This window comes from Microtus oregoni, unplaced genomic scaffold, assembly GCF_018167655.1.
Source record: "Microtus oregoni isolate MIOR12 unplaced genomic scaffold, Mior012 000060F_002, whole genome shotgun sequence".
NCBI classification, from domain to species: Eukaryota; Metazoa; Chordata; class Mammalia; order Rodentia; family Cricetidae; genus Microtus; species Microtus oregoni.
Genome location: NW_024543837.1, coordinates 768,234 through 788,773, shown reverse-complemented (window position 1 = coordinate 788,773; position 20,540 = coordinate 768,234). Strand labels below are relative to the sequence as shown.

General features: G+C 37.9%; 1 protein-coding gene across 2 annotated transcripts in view; it reads right to left on the bottom strand.

Moving 5' to 3' along the window:
- Positions 1–3,252: 3,252 nt before the first annotated feature.
- Positions 3,253–20,540, bottom strand: part of LOC121439096 (cyclic AMP-dependent transcription factor ATF-2) — a 70,408-nt gene continuing 53,120 nt past the window's right edge. The window contains exons 9-12 of one of the 2 annotated variants that reach the window (XM_041639598.1): positions 14,122–14,271; positions 11,986–12,192; positions 10,534–10,639; positions 3,253–5,861 (exon numbers count right to left, since the gene is read on the bottom strand). In XM_041639598.1, coding sequence (XP_041495532.1) covers positions 5,635–5,861; positions 10,534–10,639; positions 11,986–12,192; positions 14,122–14,271 — 690 coding nt within the window. In that variant the 3' untranslated portion in view covers positions 3,253–5,634. Of the gene's footprint in view, positions 5,862–10,525; positions 10,640–11,985; positions 12,193–14,121; positions 14,272–20,540 lie in introns of those variants that run through there. The other variant, XM_041639597.1, reaches the window with a different exon arrangement.

The following is a 20,540-nucleotide window of genomic DNA, read 5'->3' as shown; positions in this document are numbered from 1 at the left end:
AAGGTGAACATCCAAACTGGCTAGGCTCCCACAAAGCCAGAACATGAAGTAGGTTCAAAACCCCGTGCCATTGTCCTTTGCGTCTCATCAGCCCTCATTGTTCGCCATGTTCAGAGAGTCCAGTTTTATCCCATGCTTTTTCAGTCACAGTCCAGCTGGCCTTGGTGAGCTCCCAATAGACCAGCTCCACTGTCTCAGTGGGTGGGTGCATCCCTCGTGGTCCCGACTTCTTTGCTCATGTTCTCCCTCCTTCTGCTCCTCATTGGGACCTTGGGAGCTCAGTCCAGTGCTCCAGTGTGGGTCTCTGTCTCTATCTCCATCCACCACCAGATGAAGGTTCTATGATGATATGCAAGATATTCGTCAGTATTGCTCTAGGATAGGGTCATTTCAGGTTCCCTATCCTCAACTGCCCAAGGAACTAACTGGGGACCTCGGCTTGGGCACCTGGGAGCCCCTCTAGGGTCAGGTCTCTTGCCAACCCTAACGTGGCTCCCTTAACTAAGAATTGTGGTTCCGTGCTCCCCTGTCCAACCTTCCTTTATCCCAAACCTCCTGTTTTCCCAAGGCCCGACCTCCTTCCCTTCTAACTTTTCTCTCCCCATCTCCCCTTACCCCCATCCCACCCCACCCCCAAGATCCCAATTTTTTCCCCGGCAATTTTGTCTACTTCCCTTAGCCAAGAGGATAACTATATGTTTTTCCTTGGGTTCCCCTTCTTATTTAGCTTCTTTAGATTCACCTATTGTAGACACCGTGACCCTTATTTATGGCTAGAAACCAATTATGAGTGAGTACATCCCATGTTCATCTTTTTGGATCTGGGATACCTCACTCAGGATAGTGTTTTCTATTTCCATCCATTTGCATGCAAAATTCGAGAAGTCATTGTTTTTTACCGCAGCGTAGTACTCTAATGTGTAGCTATTCCACACTTTCTTCATCCATTCTTCCATCGAAGGGCATCTAGGTTGTTTCCAGGTTCTGGCTATTACAAATAATACTGCTATGAACATAGTTGAACAAATGCTTTTGTCATATGATAGGGCATCTCTTGAATAAATGGGACCTACTAAAACTGAGAAGCTTCTGTAAAGCAAAGGACACTGTCACCAAGACACAAAGGCAACCTACTGACTGGGAGAAGATCTTCACCAACCCCGCAACAGACAATTGACTGGACTTTTAACATTAACTAGCAGTTATCTTTCCTGTCCTTTGAAGTCAAGCAAACACAAATTTGAAATTTCAAAACATCCCTCATTTACTGAAGATTAGAGAAAATCTCAGAGAAAAAAAATACTGCTTGGAGATACAGTGGCTTTGTTTCCAGAGCACTGCAGTACAGTAAAATGTTGTAGGTCTCTCCCATGTAAAAGTCATGTTTCTACGAGACAGTAGCTTACTACACAAGGTACTGTGTCTAATAAAACATCATGCACACATAAAAGTACTTCATTCTTAGAAATTCTAGGAACCTTTAGCATACTGTTGAAAGATGGGAATGGCCCCAGGGCAAGGCCCATACCCCCAGTTCATGGACAACACAAAACAAATGCAATAGTGTTTTGGATTTTTGTTCTAGAATGCTTTGTCTGGGCATTTATTTTCCAAATCTTACAGGTCTTCTGCTTATATATTCGGTTTCTGGGTGTGAGAATATGTGTGTTTGAGTCTGTTTCTTGTGCTTTTTTTTTTGGTTCCTTTCAGCTTGTCTTTTTCATTAATATTTTTTAGGCACTTGTTTTTTTAATGAAAGAAAGGTTGTGGATTTGGGTGGGTGGGGAGACAGTGAGGACCTGGGAGGGGTTGAGGAGGCAACTAGAACATATTGTATGAAAAAAATCTATTTTCAATAAAAAAAAAAAACCTGAAAATAATTAAAGGAAAATGGTGATAGCATTGGCTCAAATGAGACTGGAATAACCTTCAGGTAGTAAAAATGCAATTATCTTTCAACTGCAAAGATGAGGTAACCATGTGCATGTTTGCTGCCACGAGGCATGCTATGGAATGACACACTGGCTCAACAATTCACCGCGTTTCCAGACTGGTTTAGCTGGAAAACTATTATTAAGATGCTACTCAAATGCTGTCTAGATAACTGGCCCAAGTTTTCACTCAGTGCTTACTTCATAACTTACTGTTTTCCAACAATTTCTCGCACCTTCTAGATTATTTGGCTTGGGATTGTTAGGAATATTTCCTAACACGAGCTCTCTGTCGATGCAAAATTCCCAATCAAGCCAAATCACAACAAGCAGAATTAAAGGATACCCAGGTTTAATGGGACTTCTGTGCTCCGACCACTGACCACCGGGGAGAAAGAGTGAAGACCATGAAGGGACTCTCCTGGGAGCAGTTTAAATAGACTGGGGGAGTGGTCAAGGTTTTGGCGGGCACAGGGGCGGGGCCTCCAAAGATGGAGGCCAGAGATGGGGACTTACAGGGACATTGGACAATTTTAGGAATGCTTAGCACACTGACACCTAGGAGCATTAGGTGTTCACTGACTGAGAACTTTGTAGGAGAAGAGGTCAGTGAGGAAACGGAATAACAGGGTCTGTAGTCTATGGTTTACAAGCCGTTTTTGAGGACTTAAGCTTCTAAGTGAAAAGGGGATTCAATCTAGGATACGGTGGGCTGTGACGGACTCTGAGAGCCCCGCTCTGGTTACCCTACTAGGGATGAGTTAGGGTAAGCAGGGATTGAAGACAGCAATCTGAGAGAGAACTCTAAGAGCAAGGGTCAGGGAAGGCAGTATAATCATGAGAAGTGGCATTTTGGATTATTTCAAAGGTAATTAGCAAACAGCATTTCCTGGTGGGTTGGATATGGGCTGTGGGAATAAAGAATCAATGACAAGGTTGTTTTGGCTTAAGCTGCTGGAAGAATTATGTTGTCACCAACCAATGGAAGACTGAAAAAGGGCAGATGAGGGAAGGTTAGTTCAGTGTTGGATATGGTTTCCAGTGGTTTCCTAGGTAGTGACAGGTGGGTCTCATGGTTGAAGCTTGGGTGGTGTTCCAGGCGGGGCACATAAACTGAATATGAAGGGAACCTAAAGCGAGCACAGAGACAGAAACAATGCCTGGCACTGGTTAAAGGGCCTTCCAGAGGGAATGAGTGGCAGTATGGACAAGGAAAGAATCTCAGGCTCCTCTCAGGAAATTAAATGCCCTGAAGTGAGGGAAAAAAATAGCAGGCTAATCACTTTGTGAGAGACAGATAAAAACAAGCAAATTATAAACATAATTTAAAGATAGAATTTATTCTCTGATGGTTTAGTCATGCAAACTGTACATAAAAGAAAATAGTACAGTTTGTGTAACATTGCAAATATAAGGACTCAAAATGCTAGGTACAGAAGTAGTGTGACATTCTGGAAGTCAAAATGGATTTTTTTTGTGTTTATACAACTAATAATGATTTTTATTTGCTGAGTACAGACTGATTTACAATGAGAGCGTTGTCAACCGTGGTAAGTTCGTTAACCATTACATGACTTTTCACATCTATGTATTTCTACTTTACAGTTGCAAGAACCTGTTACCAAAGAACTGAAGCGTTCACAAACCGGAAGAGGAAAGCAAAATGTTGTCAGGGTGCAGAGAGTGAGACATGGAGGCTCTGACCAACCTTACCCATCTACAACAGAAAGAGCTTGTCTGGAGAATTCATGTTTTGTGCCTTTGAGAGCAACTCCTTAGCATAACAATGACAAAACCATGATTGAAACTGATTAAATATGACATCAGGCTGAAAGTAACAGACACAAATACAATCAACAACCAAAATGCTCTCATTTTTAATAAGCCAAGTAATAAAATTCCTATTATCTTCATACTTAAAAGTTCTGAAATGTGATTTCTATAATTTGCATGTTTCCCAGTCTGGAACTTAGGCAGGCGGGATGGAGATTCCCCTGACTCAAGGGCACTCCATACAGGCTTTGGAAACGTCAGTCTCATCAAGAGACGGCCCCAAGACCGCAGCGATAGTGTAGTACGGATGCAGGACAGACCACACAGCTTAGTATAAACACAGTACAGGTATTTACAGAATGGAATCCTGCTTCAATGCCAGAAGTTGCTACTGGGTAGGACTCAACTATTTTACAAAGTTTTCTTACACACATCTACTACTTTTTTATTTTTATGTTTAACAATTTAGTCTATTTAAAATATTGTACTGTATTTTTAACATAACTGCAGAATAAAAATAGATAATGGCACATTAGAAAACTCAGTATTCCACAGACAACTGGATATGAGCGAAGTGTAACTACAATCATCTCATCAGAACAAGCTACTTCATGGAATGTTAGTTATCCAAGCCTGCACGGTAATGGCATCTGAAACTGCAGTCATCTATTGCCAGCATCACACTGAAGGCATCGTTAAACATTCAAGCAAAGATCGCTGGCATAAACTATTGGAAGATGCACACACACACACACACACACACACACACACATACACACACTCGTTCTCTCACTCACATTCCCACATTATAATTACATTGTTCTAAAGATAGATACTGATTTTTTTTCCACGAGAAACATTATCAAAATTGGCTACTAAAAGATGACAGTGCTTTCACAAGAATAAGTACAAGTTAGCTCGCAAGTACAAGTACAACAATGGGGGGAAACAGTCTTAAAATTTCTAAGTCGTAATTTTAGGCTTTTCTGGCAACCACATCATACTTCATTATGCATAAACTTCTCACATTGCTACCTGAAATCTGCAAAACAAAACAAAACAAACCACACTCAACAACAGAAACTCAAACAAAACAAATCCCAAAATGACAAGAGCAAACTTTAAAAATTACTAGACATCTGATAACCCTGTATCATACATTATATAATTTCATAGTTTTCAGTCTCAAGAACACAGGTTTAAAATACTGAATTTAAGACTTAAAAAATCAAGTCATTTTTGAAATGCTCAAGATTCCAAAATTTTTGTCTACTTAATCTTGCAACACTGCAGGGTGGTGGATGACTCCGGCCAGTTTAAGAATGTGCATAAAGCACCAAGTGTCTCACCAAACTCCCACCCACTTAAAAAAGGGTTTCGGATATTCTTCCTTTTGCATGATGTGCAAAATAAAAGGCAAAAATATTAAAAGGAACTCTCTGTCTTTTCTTCCCTAGTGCCTTACAATGTTGTTCCTATTACAAAGTCAATAGGGACTCTGCAGAACTTTGGTATAAATGATAACAAGATAACATCACAGCTCAGGGTGAAGGAAGGGGTGGGCAAAGAAACGGAAGTGGAAGGAGTGATTCAGTTAACACCCCCATTTATTAAAACACCACTAAACCAAAGTGAAATAAACCACAATGGATTATAATACAATTTACACATTGAGCACAGAAAAATTAAAAAAATCTAACAATATTTATAAAAAAAGCAAAATCAGTCTTCCAGAGACTAAAATCTTGTTCAGTCTGATCGTCTGCTGCTACACCAACTCTAGAGCCAAATACAACTTCAAGTAAAAAAAGGAAAAAAAAAAAAAGAAATTTACAACCACAGATTTCGCATAAATGCAAACTGGTCTTTCCTTGATTTCCCTTTGAAGTCACTCATCAGTATCTAGAGCTGCTGCACGGAGGGTCTTTAATCAACTTCCTGAGGGCTGTGGCTGAGAGGAAGGAGGCATAACCATCTGGGAAAGCACGGGCTCCGTGCTCTGGTCTGCCATCTGGGTGAGGACTGAAGTAGCCCCGGCTTCCACCTTTGAGGTTGAGCTGACTCCGTTGGACGTGCTGACAGAGCTGTGCTGGATTGCTTCTGTGTGTGGGCTGCTGGGCACGGAAAGGTCTTCTGAACTATCATCTTTATCAGCAGCTGAGTGGAAAAAACGAAAACCCATTTTTTTTTTTTTTAGCAGTATTGACAAAAACCCATTATTGAGTTGAGTCCACACATAGAGCTGGAAGGCGTTTTATAGTACTGTTACTCAGGACAAGCCGCACAACTGAAATAAACTGAATCTGGCTCCAGTCAGAAAGGAGGCAACTGTGTGCGCATCAGGCCAAATGAAGGCAGAGCATCATCACACCTGCTAAACAGGGTCAGAGAAATGAGGCAGAGCCAGGTGGGTGCTGTATGTATTTAATCTCAGTACTCAGGAGGTAGAAGCAGACAGATCTCTGAGATCAAGGCCAATCTGGGTTATATAATGAGACCCTATCAAAAAACAAACAAAACAATAACAAAAAAGAGGCATCTCTGTTCCATACATCTGTAATCCCATGACACTCCAGAGGCAGCAACAGAAGGATTGCAAGTTTGAGGACAACCTGGGTTCTAGGCCAGCATGGGAGAGGCCAGAGTCTGGAACACAGCTGCTCACAGATATAACTAGCATGGACTGAACTACACATCTAACAAACTAAGCTTTCTGCCTACCCGTCACCCCGATTAAAAGATAAAAAACAATTTATAACCACATGCACAAACAAGATGAATATTACAAATTTTATTTTCGATTATTCCCTCTGCATTTACCAGACTATTTTTTTCTACCTAAATTTTCATCTACTGCAGTCATGAATGATTAGAAAACCTGAGTTTAATGATGCATACATATGAGAATAAGTAATATTCAAAGACTAAATGTCACCAGCTGTTGGAGCTATACAAATTAATTGGGATTCAAATGCACATCCATACAAAACCTAAGATACTGAAACAGAGGAAGCACTCAGGAAAGGGCATTCTAAGTATCCGTGGAAACAAATTTAGAATAGTCAGACTTGAGCTTGTCAATGACACTGCTCATTCCTTTTTCACATGCGGTAACTCTTGGGATTTCTTTAATCTGCTCCTCGAGTTCTAGATTTATCACAGCTTTGTTTGCTGCTATACAACATAAAATACCATCATACTAGACACATTCTTTTCATTTTTCCTTCCTTCTTTTAGGTTTTTAAAACAGGGTCTTACAATGAAGCCCAGAATTGCCTTAAACTCATGGCCAATCCTCTTGCCTCGGCGTTCTAGGTGCCGGGATTATAGGTGTGTGCTGACATGCCCAACTTGGATGCTTTCTATTTTTGGACTTAAAAATCAGTTTTAGTTACGTGTTTTAGAAGGTATTCAGGCTTTCTAGTAAATATGAGAATGCAGACCAGCCAACTGATGGACCTACTTACTATCGACAACAGACTGCAATGGAACAATTACCCCATGATTTGTCATGGACAGTGGGTACCTTATAGAGGGAGAAATACTTGGCAAGTATAATGAGAATAAATAAAATTCCTCATTTTGATCATTTTCTGAAATAGAGAAGTTCTTACAGGATTTATACATCAGCCTCAAATCCATGTATTTTTAAAAAGCTGAATTTAAAATTTGTGAGATGCAATTCTATCTTTTTCATAATGTGCTGTGTAAATGCAAACATGTTTCCCTGAACCAAATCTGATCTCAAACTACAAAAAAAAAAAAAAAACCTCAATCAGAAATCTTAAAAAAATACAAGAATCAGAAAACATACTCTAGGCAAAAATGAATACTGTAACACTTATAATTCTATTCCACCAATGTAACAGTGACAGTTTAAAGAAAATACTGGCAATAACAATTCAAGTGGAGAAAATATCAAAAAGCTGTTATTTCCCTATTATTCTTCTTCATCAAAACAACAAGCTAAGTCTACATGCTAGATTCTAGTAAAACATCAATCTCAAAGACAGAGAGGCTGATTGGTAATATGAGAAAATATAAAAATATATAGGAGAGAATGACTCGAAATCAAAGTTAAAGAAGTGCGTATCTATAGACTCACAGAATAGGTTAAAGGACATCTTTAGGCAGTACAAAGAATTAACAGTTATTTATTCGGTAATTATAATGTGTGTATATGAAATACTTTTGCAATATATTATATCTGAACCTATGTCTAATTTTAGCAGCTTAGGGGAAAAATGAACAAAATAACCAAAAATACTAGAAAGACGCATATGCTGCCCTCAGAGAACAACTTTTAGTTTAAATAAGATGTTTGAAAATTCAACCCCTCTCCCTCTCTGATGTGTTTGAGCACGTAGAAGCCAGAGGACATTTCTGGTAGTTGGTTCTCTCCTTCCAACCTGTGAAGACAGGGCATCCTTTCTTGTCTGTTGTGTGTACTACAGATAGCTGGCTTCTAGTGTCCACATGTCTCTTTCTCCATAGATGCTTACCATACACCCAGCTTTCTGATGTGGTTTCAGGGACAGAACTCAAGCTGTCAGGTTTGCACAGCACATGCTTGCCCGCTCAGCCATCTTGTAAGCCTGGCAATCTAATTCTTTACCTAAGTTCCCTACCTATGTTCATACATATAGTCAATAATAAAATTTGTTGATATTCAATTCGGGCTCAAAAGGCTTCCTTCCAATTACAATTATACAGACAATAATATAATTTAAATTATACATGCTCATATTCTAAAGAATATGATTCATGCCAATAAGATCACGAACTTAAGTATTAAAAGTGCATTGTGATTTTTTTAAGTCAGGTTTTATATTATTTAAGAATTAGGGTGCTCAATACAAAGTTTTCCCATAACTGAGGTGTTTCTTGGGATGTGGTATAGAACTTTCAGTACTGAATCTTGGTTAGGCAATATTTCAACTGCTAGTACTGCTACTTTTACCTAAGAGATTCATAATAACTTTAAGCTTCATTAAACCTAGCTTTCTTTTCACAAATATTTTAAAAGATTTAGCTGACAGTGTAGCACACACCGATATTGTGTGCTACATTCAGAGTGTGGAATTTATTTCTTCAAGATCTATTTGTCTAATCTCTGTTACCTTGATGACAGACATTAGACTTATATCAAAATTTAAAATAGAATTTTAAGCCAGACACGGTGGCATATGCCTTTAATCCCAGCACTCAGGAGGCAGAGGCAGGTGGATCTCTACGAGTTTGAGGCCAGCCTCAAACTGGTTTATATATAAACGGGTTCCAGGACATCCAGGGCTACATACATAGCGAAACTCTATCTTGAAAACAAACAAAAAACCAAACAAAACAAAATAAAACCAAAAACATAAAAACTGGTTTACATTTATTAAGTATATATTGTCTGCATAATTAAAATAGTTGAGATTATCCAATCAGTAATAAAAGATTTTAAAACTGTAGATTATTTTCAATTAAGTACAACGTAAGAGTTAATTTCTTTCTAATTTTACAAAATCATTCATATAGTTCCTTGTAAACCATCAAAATCCAATGCAGTTTTCTTGCTGAAGAAAATCGTGTATGCATAATGTTGAACTCAGTAGCATCTATGGGAAATTATGCTCTTAAGTCAGATGGGAACCATAATGGCCTCATCCCTACAGCAATCACAGTTAATACAAATCCCAAACATAGTTCTATATGGTTCCAATTTACTCCACAATGTGTTTCACTGTCCTGTCAAAATGACTAGATATCAAATAACGGAGATTTATATGTTCAGAACAGACAAAAATCAGTATTCTAAATATATATGGCAAATGAGAGTAGCTACGTCTACTGAATCTCTTAAATTAAAAAATATTGCTCGTTTTGATGAAACTGCTTACAATTGACTACAAGTAAAGATGGTAGCCATTAAGTTTTATTGTAAGTACCTGAGGAACTGTTTGCATCCAATACAAAATGTTTCCTTCTTTTGAATTACTGACATCGGCAAATTAAAATGAAGTGGATACATATGGTTGAAACAATCTTCACATTTACCAATATCCTGAAATACCACTAAATCCTAAAAACGGAAGGCCGTGGGTTATGTATTATAAATGTTGCCTAATGCATTCCCAGCTCTGTTATTTGTTAAAAATTTGTGTGTGGCAGACAAAATTGGCTATTTACTCAGGAGTAACAGCTGGTTCCAACACTGTGCATCTTGTCAAGGAGGAGGACATTAGAGAAAGGAAAAAGCACAATTAACCTCTACAAAGCTGGAAACAGAAGACTCTCACTGGCGGTAGTGGGGGGCATAAAGGAAATTTATAAGCAAATAATTCCAATACTTTTCTGTTTTAGCATTTTTATGACTAATGTGACAGTACCACATAAGAACTCACAACCATACAAACACTGTCCAATGCTCACATCATCAGACAAAGAACAGTAGGGTATGATAGTATAAATGGAGAGTATATGGTTGAATGAAGACAGCGGACTAAAAAAATTCTCATCATGACTAAATGGGACAGGAAAGGAAAAACTGCTTGGCTCTGTCAATTCAAGACAAAGTGTTAACCTGTGACAATACATGACCACTGATAGTAAAGAGTGTACTTAAAAAAATGTGTAGCTGACCAACAGTGATTCATAATGCTTAGAAAAAGCTAGAGGTAGGAAACTTTCCTTCCCAGCCCAGACTAAAATAATCTTGCAGAAACCGCTATTTAATTTAAGCACTACAACTGCAGCCTGCACTGTTTTACTGGAAGCTCTGCTCACTCTGGCAGTCTGTCCTGATGCAGGCAGCCTAGGCTGTAGGTAACGGAGCATTACTCACTGTGATAGCCAGACTTCTTCTGCATGGCGGTGACAGGGCAATCTTTATGAGCCAGGAGAAGCTGTTTCAGCTGTGCCACTTCATTTCTCAGCAGGGTGACTTCGCTCTGGAGAAGAAACAACTCCTGTGCTTACCATCATTAGACACAACACATTTTACTACTTAAAGGAAGTGAGACTTAAGGTATGAAAACTGCATCTTTTGGCAGATATAAGGGACATATGCTATTTAAATAAATTTAATCAATATATACAACAGTTTTGCGTTTTAGCATTTATACAAACATTTCTAGTTTAAAAAACCGAAATCATATCAACACCATAACTGGCATTCTAGCTCACCATTGCCATGGGAACCCTCATACACTATAGGTTACTCACTGAAGATCTTTATTTTACAAATATTATATGCTCTTTTGATTATCTGAAGACTTGAAAATGTCAGTAACTAGGATGAATTTTCAATGACTTCATTTAAAAATGGAAAGTTTTCATTTTAAAAGATTGATCTAGTCACTTGCTATTTGGAAAGCTGAGGCAGGAAGGTCTTGAATTTTAAGCAAGTCTGGGCAATTTAGTGCTCTAAGCTCAAATTCCTAAATAATAAAGAAGGCACTAGTGGCAGAGTAGAGAGGCCCTGACTTTCTACTACTGTTCATCTATATAACAAACAACTACAGTTTGTTAACATTAATTTGCAGCTAATTGGTAGTTCAAAAGATACTACTAGAGAATGCTCACAATGTCAAATGCAAAATTATGAAAACAGGAAAGAAAGGAAGGCAATAAACACATTTGGTGCTACTTGATACTTTTATTGGAAATCTTACCAAAGACTTGAATGGGGAAGAAGCCTTAAAATCTTTATACCACACAAGGCCCTAAGAAATGTATTTGAGGCACATCGGCAGGGCAGTATAAAACCATTTGCTTTGCCACTGGCCAAACTGTACCTGTCCTGTAGATACAGGATCCTTCAGTTTCCAAAGCTGTCAATCTGGTACCTTTCACAATCACTATATTCACTTAAAATTAAAAAACAAAACACACACACAGGAACAAAATAAAACTAATTCAAAGAAAGAATGACAAACTGGCACTGAAACAACTTTCTGGTTAATATAAACCAGAACCAAACAAACAAAAACCAAACAACAACAAACCCCAGTGATATTTTTAAAGTTTTTGAGAACTTTATAAAGTTCAAGCAAGGTAATTAGGGTATTTGTGAAACACACAAATAAACATATAACATTTCTTCACTGTGCCAGTGTTGAAAGTGGTATCACTTCATGGCATCATCCACAAAGGTTTAGGAGACCACGGTTTACTACAGTCCACACAGATGCAGTAGACATCATGTCTTAAAGTATTTGAAGACTCATCGAGAGAGAAATGGAAAAACTATGTTCCTAACTAATAAACACAAGTAAGCTGCATTTATGCCCCTTACCTGCAGCTGGCCATTCAGTGAACTCAAGTCTTCTGCTTTCTTCTCTAAGGATTGAACCCAGACTTTCCTTTTTTGTCGGCATCTTGAAGCTGCTGCTCTATTTCGTTCCAGAAACTTTCTCCTTTTCTCATCAGGATCTTCATTAGCTGCTCTTCTTCGACGGCCACTTGTATTTTGGGTCTGTGGAGTTGTGTGAGCCGGAGAAGCCTGTAATAACATGGAGAGAAGCTTGTGACATTATTGTGTTGAGTAAATTAACACAGGCAAGGCACGGTATAAAAGGGAGAGCTGCTAACTTTATGCTATGAAACTTGATGATCAACACCAGTACTCTGGAACAACATGAAAATCACTCTGTGGCTGAATTCCTTTTAAATAACTAAGCTATGTGATAGCGAAATGCTCAATGTGATGTACGGAGAATGTCTTCCTAAAAGCATTTGTATTATTGACTGCCTTGCTAAAGGACCATAGAAATGAAGGGACTAATGGCATTCTACTATACCCTATTCAGTCCTCATCAGAGAAGCTTCTTCCTGTAGCAAATGGGGACAAATACAGAGATCCACAGCCAGACAAAAGGCATGCATGTGCAGGGCTTGTGGAGTTTGCACCAGGTTGGGGTCTTAAAGATGAAAGAAGTGGACACATACCCCCATCCCTCACCCAGAAGATACCTTCAATTGGCAGCCACTTGCAAATGAAAAATTAGTTTTCTCCAAGGGATTCTCACTGGGGAATCAAACCACTTAAGGGTAGGCTGCATGCCCAATAGTAGTGATTAACACAAAACAAACTCAAAGTAATCGTTGGAGGGTCTTTGTCTAATAATGTTAAGTCAGGGAATTCATTTTATTTTTAACTTATAGTTTTTTGTATGTATTATGGCTTCTAGGTCTTTATGGGATTCCTATATGTATGACTATATGTGTCTCAGTGTCTACATGTGTTTCTTGTTCTTATTCTAATTTGTTTGCTTTTGATTTATCATATTATTATTATTATTATTTTTTAGATGACTGCTTTCTTCCTTCTTCTTTTTATTTTCTCAAGAATGGGCTTCTCTATGTAGCCCTATCCTGAAACACACTCTGTAGACCAGGCTGATCTCAAAACTGCCTGTTTGTTTCCTAATGAGAGAAAGAAAGGGTGTGGATACAAATGTGAGGGAAGATGGGGGAGGAACTGGGAAGAGTAGGGGAAAGGGAAACCATAATGAAAATTTATATGGAAAAAAAAATCTATTTTCAGTAAAATAAAAAATGCATGTGTATTTTAATAAACTATTTTTGTAAATGTTCTTTTTAACTGATTTTATACCTATTCAACCATTTGAAAACTAATCACTATAAGTTAGTTTACAACCATTTTTCAATTCTATTTTAAAATAAAATTTATTAAATATGCCAGTTTTACTAAAATAAATAGTTGTTTTCATAATAATACTTATTTTCCAGGTAAGGAGAAGCCTACCGGACCTTGATTTTCATTAATGGTCAGCTTAGTTATCTTTGATCAGCCCAGGATATGAAACTTCAGTCACTAATCACCCTGTGTAGTAAGCAGGGCTGTCCAATGTTAGGGACCCTCATCGCCTTACAAATTCCAAACTGTGCCACAGAATATGGCAGTGTGGGGGAATCAAACTCTTGAAAACGATGCTGAGGAAAGAGAACTTTGGACTACCAGCATGTGCTCAAAAGGAAAAACCTAAAAAATTATTTTATCTATTATTAAGTATATTTTAAAATAGCATAACCAAATAAAATGTGGATTTATGAACACAATAAGCTCAAGATGGGTTTGGCAGGCATATCACCAAACTAATTTCTTACTCTACATACTCTTAAGAAATAAAATAATCATTTAACTCTTTGTTCAAATAACTAATACTAAGAACTGAGCATTAGGGGTGGTGATATGGCTCAGAAAAAGGGAGCTTACCTAGCAAGCTTGTCTAGCATGCTTGAAATTCTGTATTCAATCTCTACCAGCACAAATAAATGCCAAATTAAGATGGCTATATCCATATCATATGCTTAGAGACTATAAATAGATAAAGAAGTCGCATAAGCTGTACTGTATTTTTCTTTTAAGGATGACCAGAGTGGTGAATGATGGCAGCATCACACATACCGGAGTTTCTGTAGTGGAGGTGGCTGGCTGCTGTAAGGACTGCTGACGAGATTCTTCTGACTGAGTTCTAACCAATCCACTGCCATGGCCTTTTACAGTATCACCATTGGTAACTGGAGGGTGTTGCTGGGTCAAAGCAGCCTTTAATCTCTGAAATGCAAACACTATTTTGAAAAATGGCTCCTGTGTTACATGCAAGTCTAACTCTCAAGATATTCTTTGACTAACTAGAAAGATAGTATTCATCAAAGAACACATAAATACATTTGGCTTTAAAATTTGTTTTCATTTCACTGGGTTATAATAAATACCACTTTGAAAAACTAGAACCCTGGAAAGCTTTGCTCTTTGTCTAGCACAACTATAGGATTTTATACTTTGTTGTACTTCATTCTGGTGTAAAAAACGGAAAATACTGTATCCAGTCTTGTTCAATTAAAACAAAAATTAATAAAGAACATCAACTCTTTGTAAGTTTTCATCTACCCTCTCTAACCCTATGCCCACGCCCCTTTTATCAGCCTTTGCACAGATCCCAAGATTTAATTCTCTTCTTCTAGACAGGCCTTCTGATCTCTGCTTTCAGGTGCTTAGGATTTACTAGGATGACGATTGGATGTTGCATTTTAAGCGTATTTTATTTATTTCTGTGTGTGTACATACACCACATGCAGAGGACAACCTTTTGGGAGTAGATCCTTTCCTACCATGGATTCCAGGGTTGGAGTACTTTTACCAGATGAGCCATCTCAGCAATCTGATGCTGCCTTTTTCAGGCTACTATGAGGATCTAAAATACTGAAGAATTTAAAATTTAAATTTATGGTCCTCTCCTTCCCTAGTACAAAGACCATTTCATACCACCTTTGGGATTTATTTATGCATATGTGTGAGTGCCTGCATGTATGTTTGCGTGCTGTGTTGTGTGCCTGGTACCCATGTAGGACAAAAGAGGGCATTGGATCTCCTAGGATGGAGTTACAGGTGGCTGTGAGCTACCATGTGGGTGACAGAAACCAATCCAGGTCCTCTATAAGAGAAACAAATGCTTTTAAGCACTAAGCCATCTCCAGCCCTGAAAGATCTATTTGTTTTACTTTACATTTTGCCAGTAACTGAATCAGATCTCAGGAATTTAAATATGAAAGATCCAGTGTTAGAATGATGCTTTAGAAACAATTGAAGGTTGTTTTTTTTTTTTTTAATAAAGATACAACTTGAACTGGGCTTGGGGTATGCCTTTAATTCTAGCACTGGGGAGAGACAGAGACAGTTAAATCTCTTGAGTTCAAGGCCAGACTGTTTTATGCATGAAGTTCCAGGTCAGCCAGAGCTACATAGTAAGACCCTGTTTCACAAATGCTCAAACTCGAGAACACACACACACACTGAATAAATGAAACTTGAATGAAGCTTATAATAGAATTTCTATACATTAAATTATTTGTTAACCAACCAGATAATAAGCTCTTTAACAGCAGATGTTGTCTTGTATATTTTTCTATATCCTGTTTTAGAAATAGTCCACTGATGAATAGAAACATGATTAATGAAGGGACTTCAGTGACCTAAGAGACCTAGAGCCATTATTGCTGACACTGTTCTTAATAACTGAGATGTAGCCCTTAAGCCTCAAATGAGTCAGAGATAATTTTATCCCTCCCTCCTTTCTCACTAATAAAAAAATGAATCGAGGGCTTTGGAGGTACTATGCAATTATTCTACCACTGAGCTACACCTCAAGACTTTTCTTAAGAGACTAATTTTGTATCTGGAGGAAAAGAGTTATCTATACACATGTAGACAGACGTGTGTGTGTGTGTGTGTAAGAGTCATGTTGTAGTTGATTTAGTGCTTGCTAGGTGTAAATATAACTGCATGAGATGTTAAATGTTAAGCAGATCATTGGCAATCATTACTCTCCTACTTTCTCTGATGATCTAAGCATAGCTGTTCAAGAAGAGCTTTTGAAAAAGTTTTCTAAACAATTCTAGAATTGCTCTCATTTATTCCAACTTAAATTCTACAAATATCCAAACTTTAGCAATTTCTTTATTATATAGAGCCCATATTCCATAAAAATGTCACCAGAATTCATCTGGGATCATGATTATGTCTGTGTATTAGTGGGCATTTCCTCTTTCTGTCAATCATTTTAGATTAGGGATCTGATTTTAGAATGAAGTCGGCAGTTAAAGTTTCACTGGTGTATGCTGTGTGTAGTGATTTACTCATTGTATTCCAGTTCTCAGAGTTTCAAGCAACATGCATCCTGGAGCAGTTCACTCTGTCAACACAATACCCTGCTGCCTCTTGTCACAGCACCTCCATCCTTGCCCCTGGGTCTGCCAATCTGCTTTGTGATGCTGAGTGTTCTGTGTTATCCAAACTAACTATCACAGCAAAAAGCTGCACCCAGTTTATAACCACTTAAATCTGCTTCTTGCCTCTGTAAAGTACACTTGAGATTCATCTGTGCTATTTTATGATCAGTAGTTCCCAATGTGTTTTTAATTGGAGCCTAGTCCCACTTTATAAATTAACCAACCATCATTTTACTCAAGGTCATACAGCAAATAAACTAGTTCAAATACTAGGTGTAAACAGACCTACTTTCCAAGTACACAATCTTCCAGGATACCTTTGTATACACTGTCCTTAGTATTACTAAAACCATGGAACAGAAAAGATCGTCTGAGACTACATGACTGAATTACTCAAATAAAAACCACCGGGAACTAAATGAGAGTGGTAAACATCAACACTGCCAACTCCTAATCCACGTCACCCAGATGAGGCATGTTTCTTCCTCTTTTCCAGCTGATTTTATGAATGACAAAAGCACAATGTTTGCAAGGTTCTATCAACTTCATTGGTCAGCACACATATTGTTAAGCCTTATACAACTAAAATACAAATTTAGATTTAACTTTCTCAAACTACAACTGAACAAATCGTCAACCTTAAAGTCTTATTTAGAAAATTGATGATAATTTGCTTGTAAGAATTGAAGTGAAAATTAAACGTAACATGCAAAACTAACTAACCCATAAAGGGATTTCTCAAATATGGTTTCCTTATTTCTTTTTCATAAACAAATGTTTTGTGTGTGTGCACATGCGTACACATGGGAGCACAGCTGGGGGCCAGGATAACTTGTGGGAGTCGGCTTTCTCCTTCCAGCAGGTGGGTTCTTTTTTTTTAAATTTATTTATTTATTTATTTATTTATTTATTTATTTATTTATTTATTATGTATACAACATTCTGTCTCTGTGTATGCCTGCAGGCCAGAAGAGGGCACCAGACCCCATTACAGATGGCTGTGAGCCACCATGTGGTTGCTGGGTATTGAACTCAGGACCCTTGGAAGAGCAGGCAATGTTCTTAACCTCTGAGCCATCTCTCCAGCTCCCAGCAGGTGGGTTCTTGGAATCAAATTCAGGTGGTCAGATTTACTATCAGATGCCTTTATCCACTGAGCTATCTCATTAGCAGGTTCCCTGATTTGTTCAAAAGTGCTATAGAAGCCAGTAAGCTCTCATCACAGGGGCAAAACTTGGGAGAGTTTAACTTAAACACTTTTCGTTTTCCAAATGTCCTTGGGAATCATCGGAAGCACTGCTGTGGCCCAGTAGTCTACACAAACGATGTGCAAGACCACAGAATCCAGATGCAATCACTGGGTCCGGTCCTTCTTTCTTTCTTTTTTTAAGAAATTAGAAATAATGTCAGGATAATGCTGAAGGGAGGATTAAAACAAATCAGATGACTAACAAATCAGTAACTGACTAGAATCGGGAAAATTTTAAAAAATCTTCAAGAAGTAAAGGCAGAAAGATCAAAGCTGGAAAACAACATTGCAGGTCATATAATCAGAACAGTGGAAGAAACTCTGGGGAGGTGACCAAGCTTCAGATTTATGCCTTTCATCATTAGAATGTCAGACATTAAAATACAAAGAATAACACCTAATCTGTGCAGGGGTTTCATTTCTGGGTAAAAAATGTATAATGTATTCACAGGTTAGCTTAGTAAATTTTGTGAAGGGAAAACCTAAAAATGCCTTAGGTAGAAAACACCATAGAATTAAAAAGCATTTAAAGTTTTATAGTTAAGAGCTTAACTCAGAATTAATGAAATACAATAACTACACATAAGGGAGTCTGAAGTACATAAACATCACTCTCCTGAATAATCTTTAGTAGGGTAAGTTACTACCATATAGAGCGCTTACGGCAGTATCAGGACTCACTCATTATCCTCCCTTGACTGCCCTAGGGTACCCAGCACTCATCCAGTGAGGAAGCACTAATGTTGGCTCCATGCTGTTATACTGATTACAATGGGTCTGACATATGAAGTGTGCTACGAGGTATAAACTACAAGACAGAGATTCTAAGGGTTAATTGACATTGCTCTGAATTGCCAATTTTAAAAATTACAGAAGTACATGTAATGTAAAAAAAACACAAAAGACTAAACAAGGTGATGAAAGTAGCAAACTTTCACACAACTGATATAAAGATATCTATAATTCACTCATATTCATTTTTACAATATTTTCAAGGCCAAATACCTTTGCTAAAATAATCAATGCAAACCTAAACACAAGGGACATTAGTTTTACAAACTGACCTTTGGAACTGGCAGAGATACAGAAATCAATCACCATGTTACAAGTGAAGAAACTCCCTGAGGACTGAAGCTTCTTCTCAAAATTATGGAATAAATTAGAACAGAGATAAAAGAAGAAATTCTGTTGACTAGTAATTCAGTATTTTTTTTTAAAGAATAAACTATTTCATTTTTATTTATTTATTTATTATATTATGTGTATAGCATTCCTTCCATGTGTGCCTGCAAGCCAGAAGGGGGTGCCAGGTCTCATTACAGATGGCTGTAAGCCACCATGTGGTTGCTGGGAATTGAACTCAGGACCTCTGGAAGAGCAGTCAGTGCTCTTAACCTCTGAGCCATCTCTCCAGCCCCGTAATTCAGTATTTTAAACAATAGCTTTGCAAAAATAAAAGCTTTAGCCCAGTACTATCATATATTTGTTAAGTCCAAAATAAGAGCAGTATTCCTCTCAAAAGAGAAGCTTAATGTTAAGTAAATAAAAACTGAGTATCTAGAGAAATGAAGGTTGAACAATTTAAATAAGATTTACAGGGTCTATAATCTCCAACAAGTGCAACAAAGCCAGGGCATAGCTTTAATTTTAAGGTAAAGGTATTCCCTGTTTGAAAGAATAAAATGTATTTCGAAGAAGCAGACATATGTGTTTGTGTTTAGAGTTAATTTTTAATGGTATAAATTTTAACTGCTATACTGAATTTTTCCTTAGGAAATGGTTATGCCAGTTAAAGGATGAATAGTTTGTTGTGCTGACCATCTGACACACTCATTCTTCAGAGGTGTTTGCTTAAAAAATTGTTATTTATGTTCTATGTTTATGCAGCACCTGAAAATAAATGTTTATCACATCTGTCAGAATTTAGTAGGAATAAACTACTCTATCATAGTTCAAAGAAAAAGATAATGTGCTCTAGGAGCAATTTATGAACAAGTCAGATCCATATTTCACGTGTGCCGCAGCAGCTCATCAGAGTGATAACCCTCCTTCTCCTGGGTGTTATCCTACCATCTGCTGCGGTAGTACTTATCTTTATTTTGCAACTAATTAACAGCATAATCTTCTAAATTCAGCAAGTTAATTATCATTATTGTGGTCTTTGCAGTATCATCAGTCCTCATGAAGTCTTGTCTTTCCACCCCTAGAGAGCATAGGAAAATGAAGTCGGTTGGGAGAGGGTCTGTTTCTTTGGTGTGGGCTCATTAGGTGTATGCTGATTAGCTCGGCATGCAGAGACAGGTCAGAAGAATTCTGCTGAACATGAGGTTCCACGCAGGGCCCAGCTAAGGTAATGTAGGTTTCTGAACATTTGCCAAGATGCACTCTGTCAGCTTTTAGTAGAAACCCCCTGCAGAAAGCCACTGGCTACCAACTGTGCACAGAGATATTTCTTGGTTTGTCACACAGGTCTTAAAGAAGTCACTCTGGAGGAACTCACTTTACTAAACCTAAACACAATTCCAAGGTGATTAACAGCTTACTCAAGGAATGGTGGGTTGTTTTTTTAAATTATAAACAGAAAAGTTCCATTATTAAAATAGCAATATAAAAACAAATATCTAGCAGGGCAGTGGTGGCCCACTCCTTTAATCCCAGCACTGAGAAGGCAGAGGCACGCAGATCTCTGTGAGATGGAGAACACCTGGTCTACAGAATGAGTTCCAGGATAGCCAGGGCTACACAGACAAACCCTGTTTCAAAAGAACCTAAATAAATAAATAAATGGTTTGTGGTTTATGTGATTAATGACAAAACCCTTAAGTCTAAATTTCAAGAGAACTAGT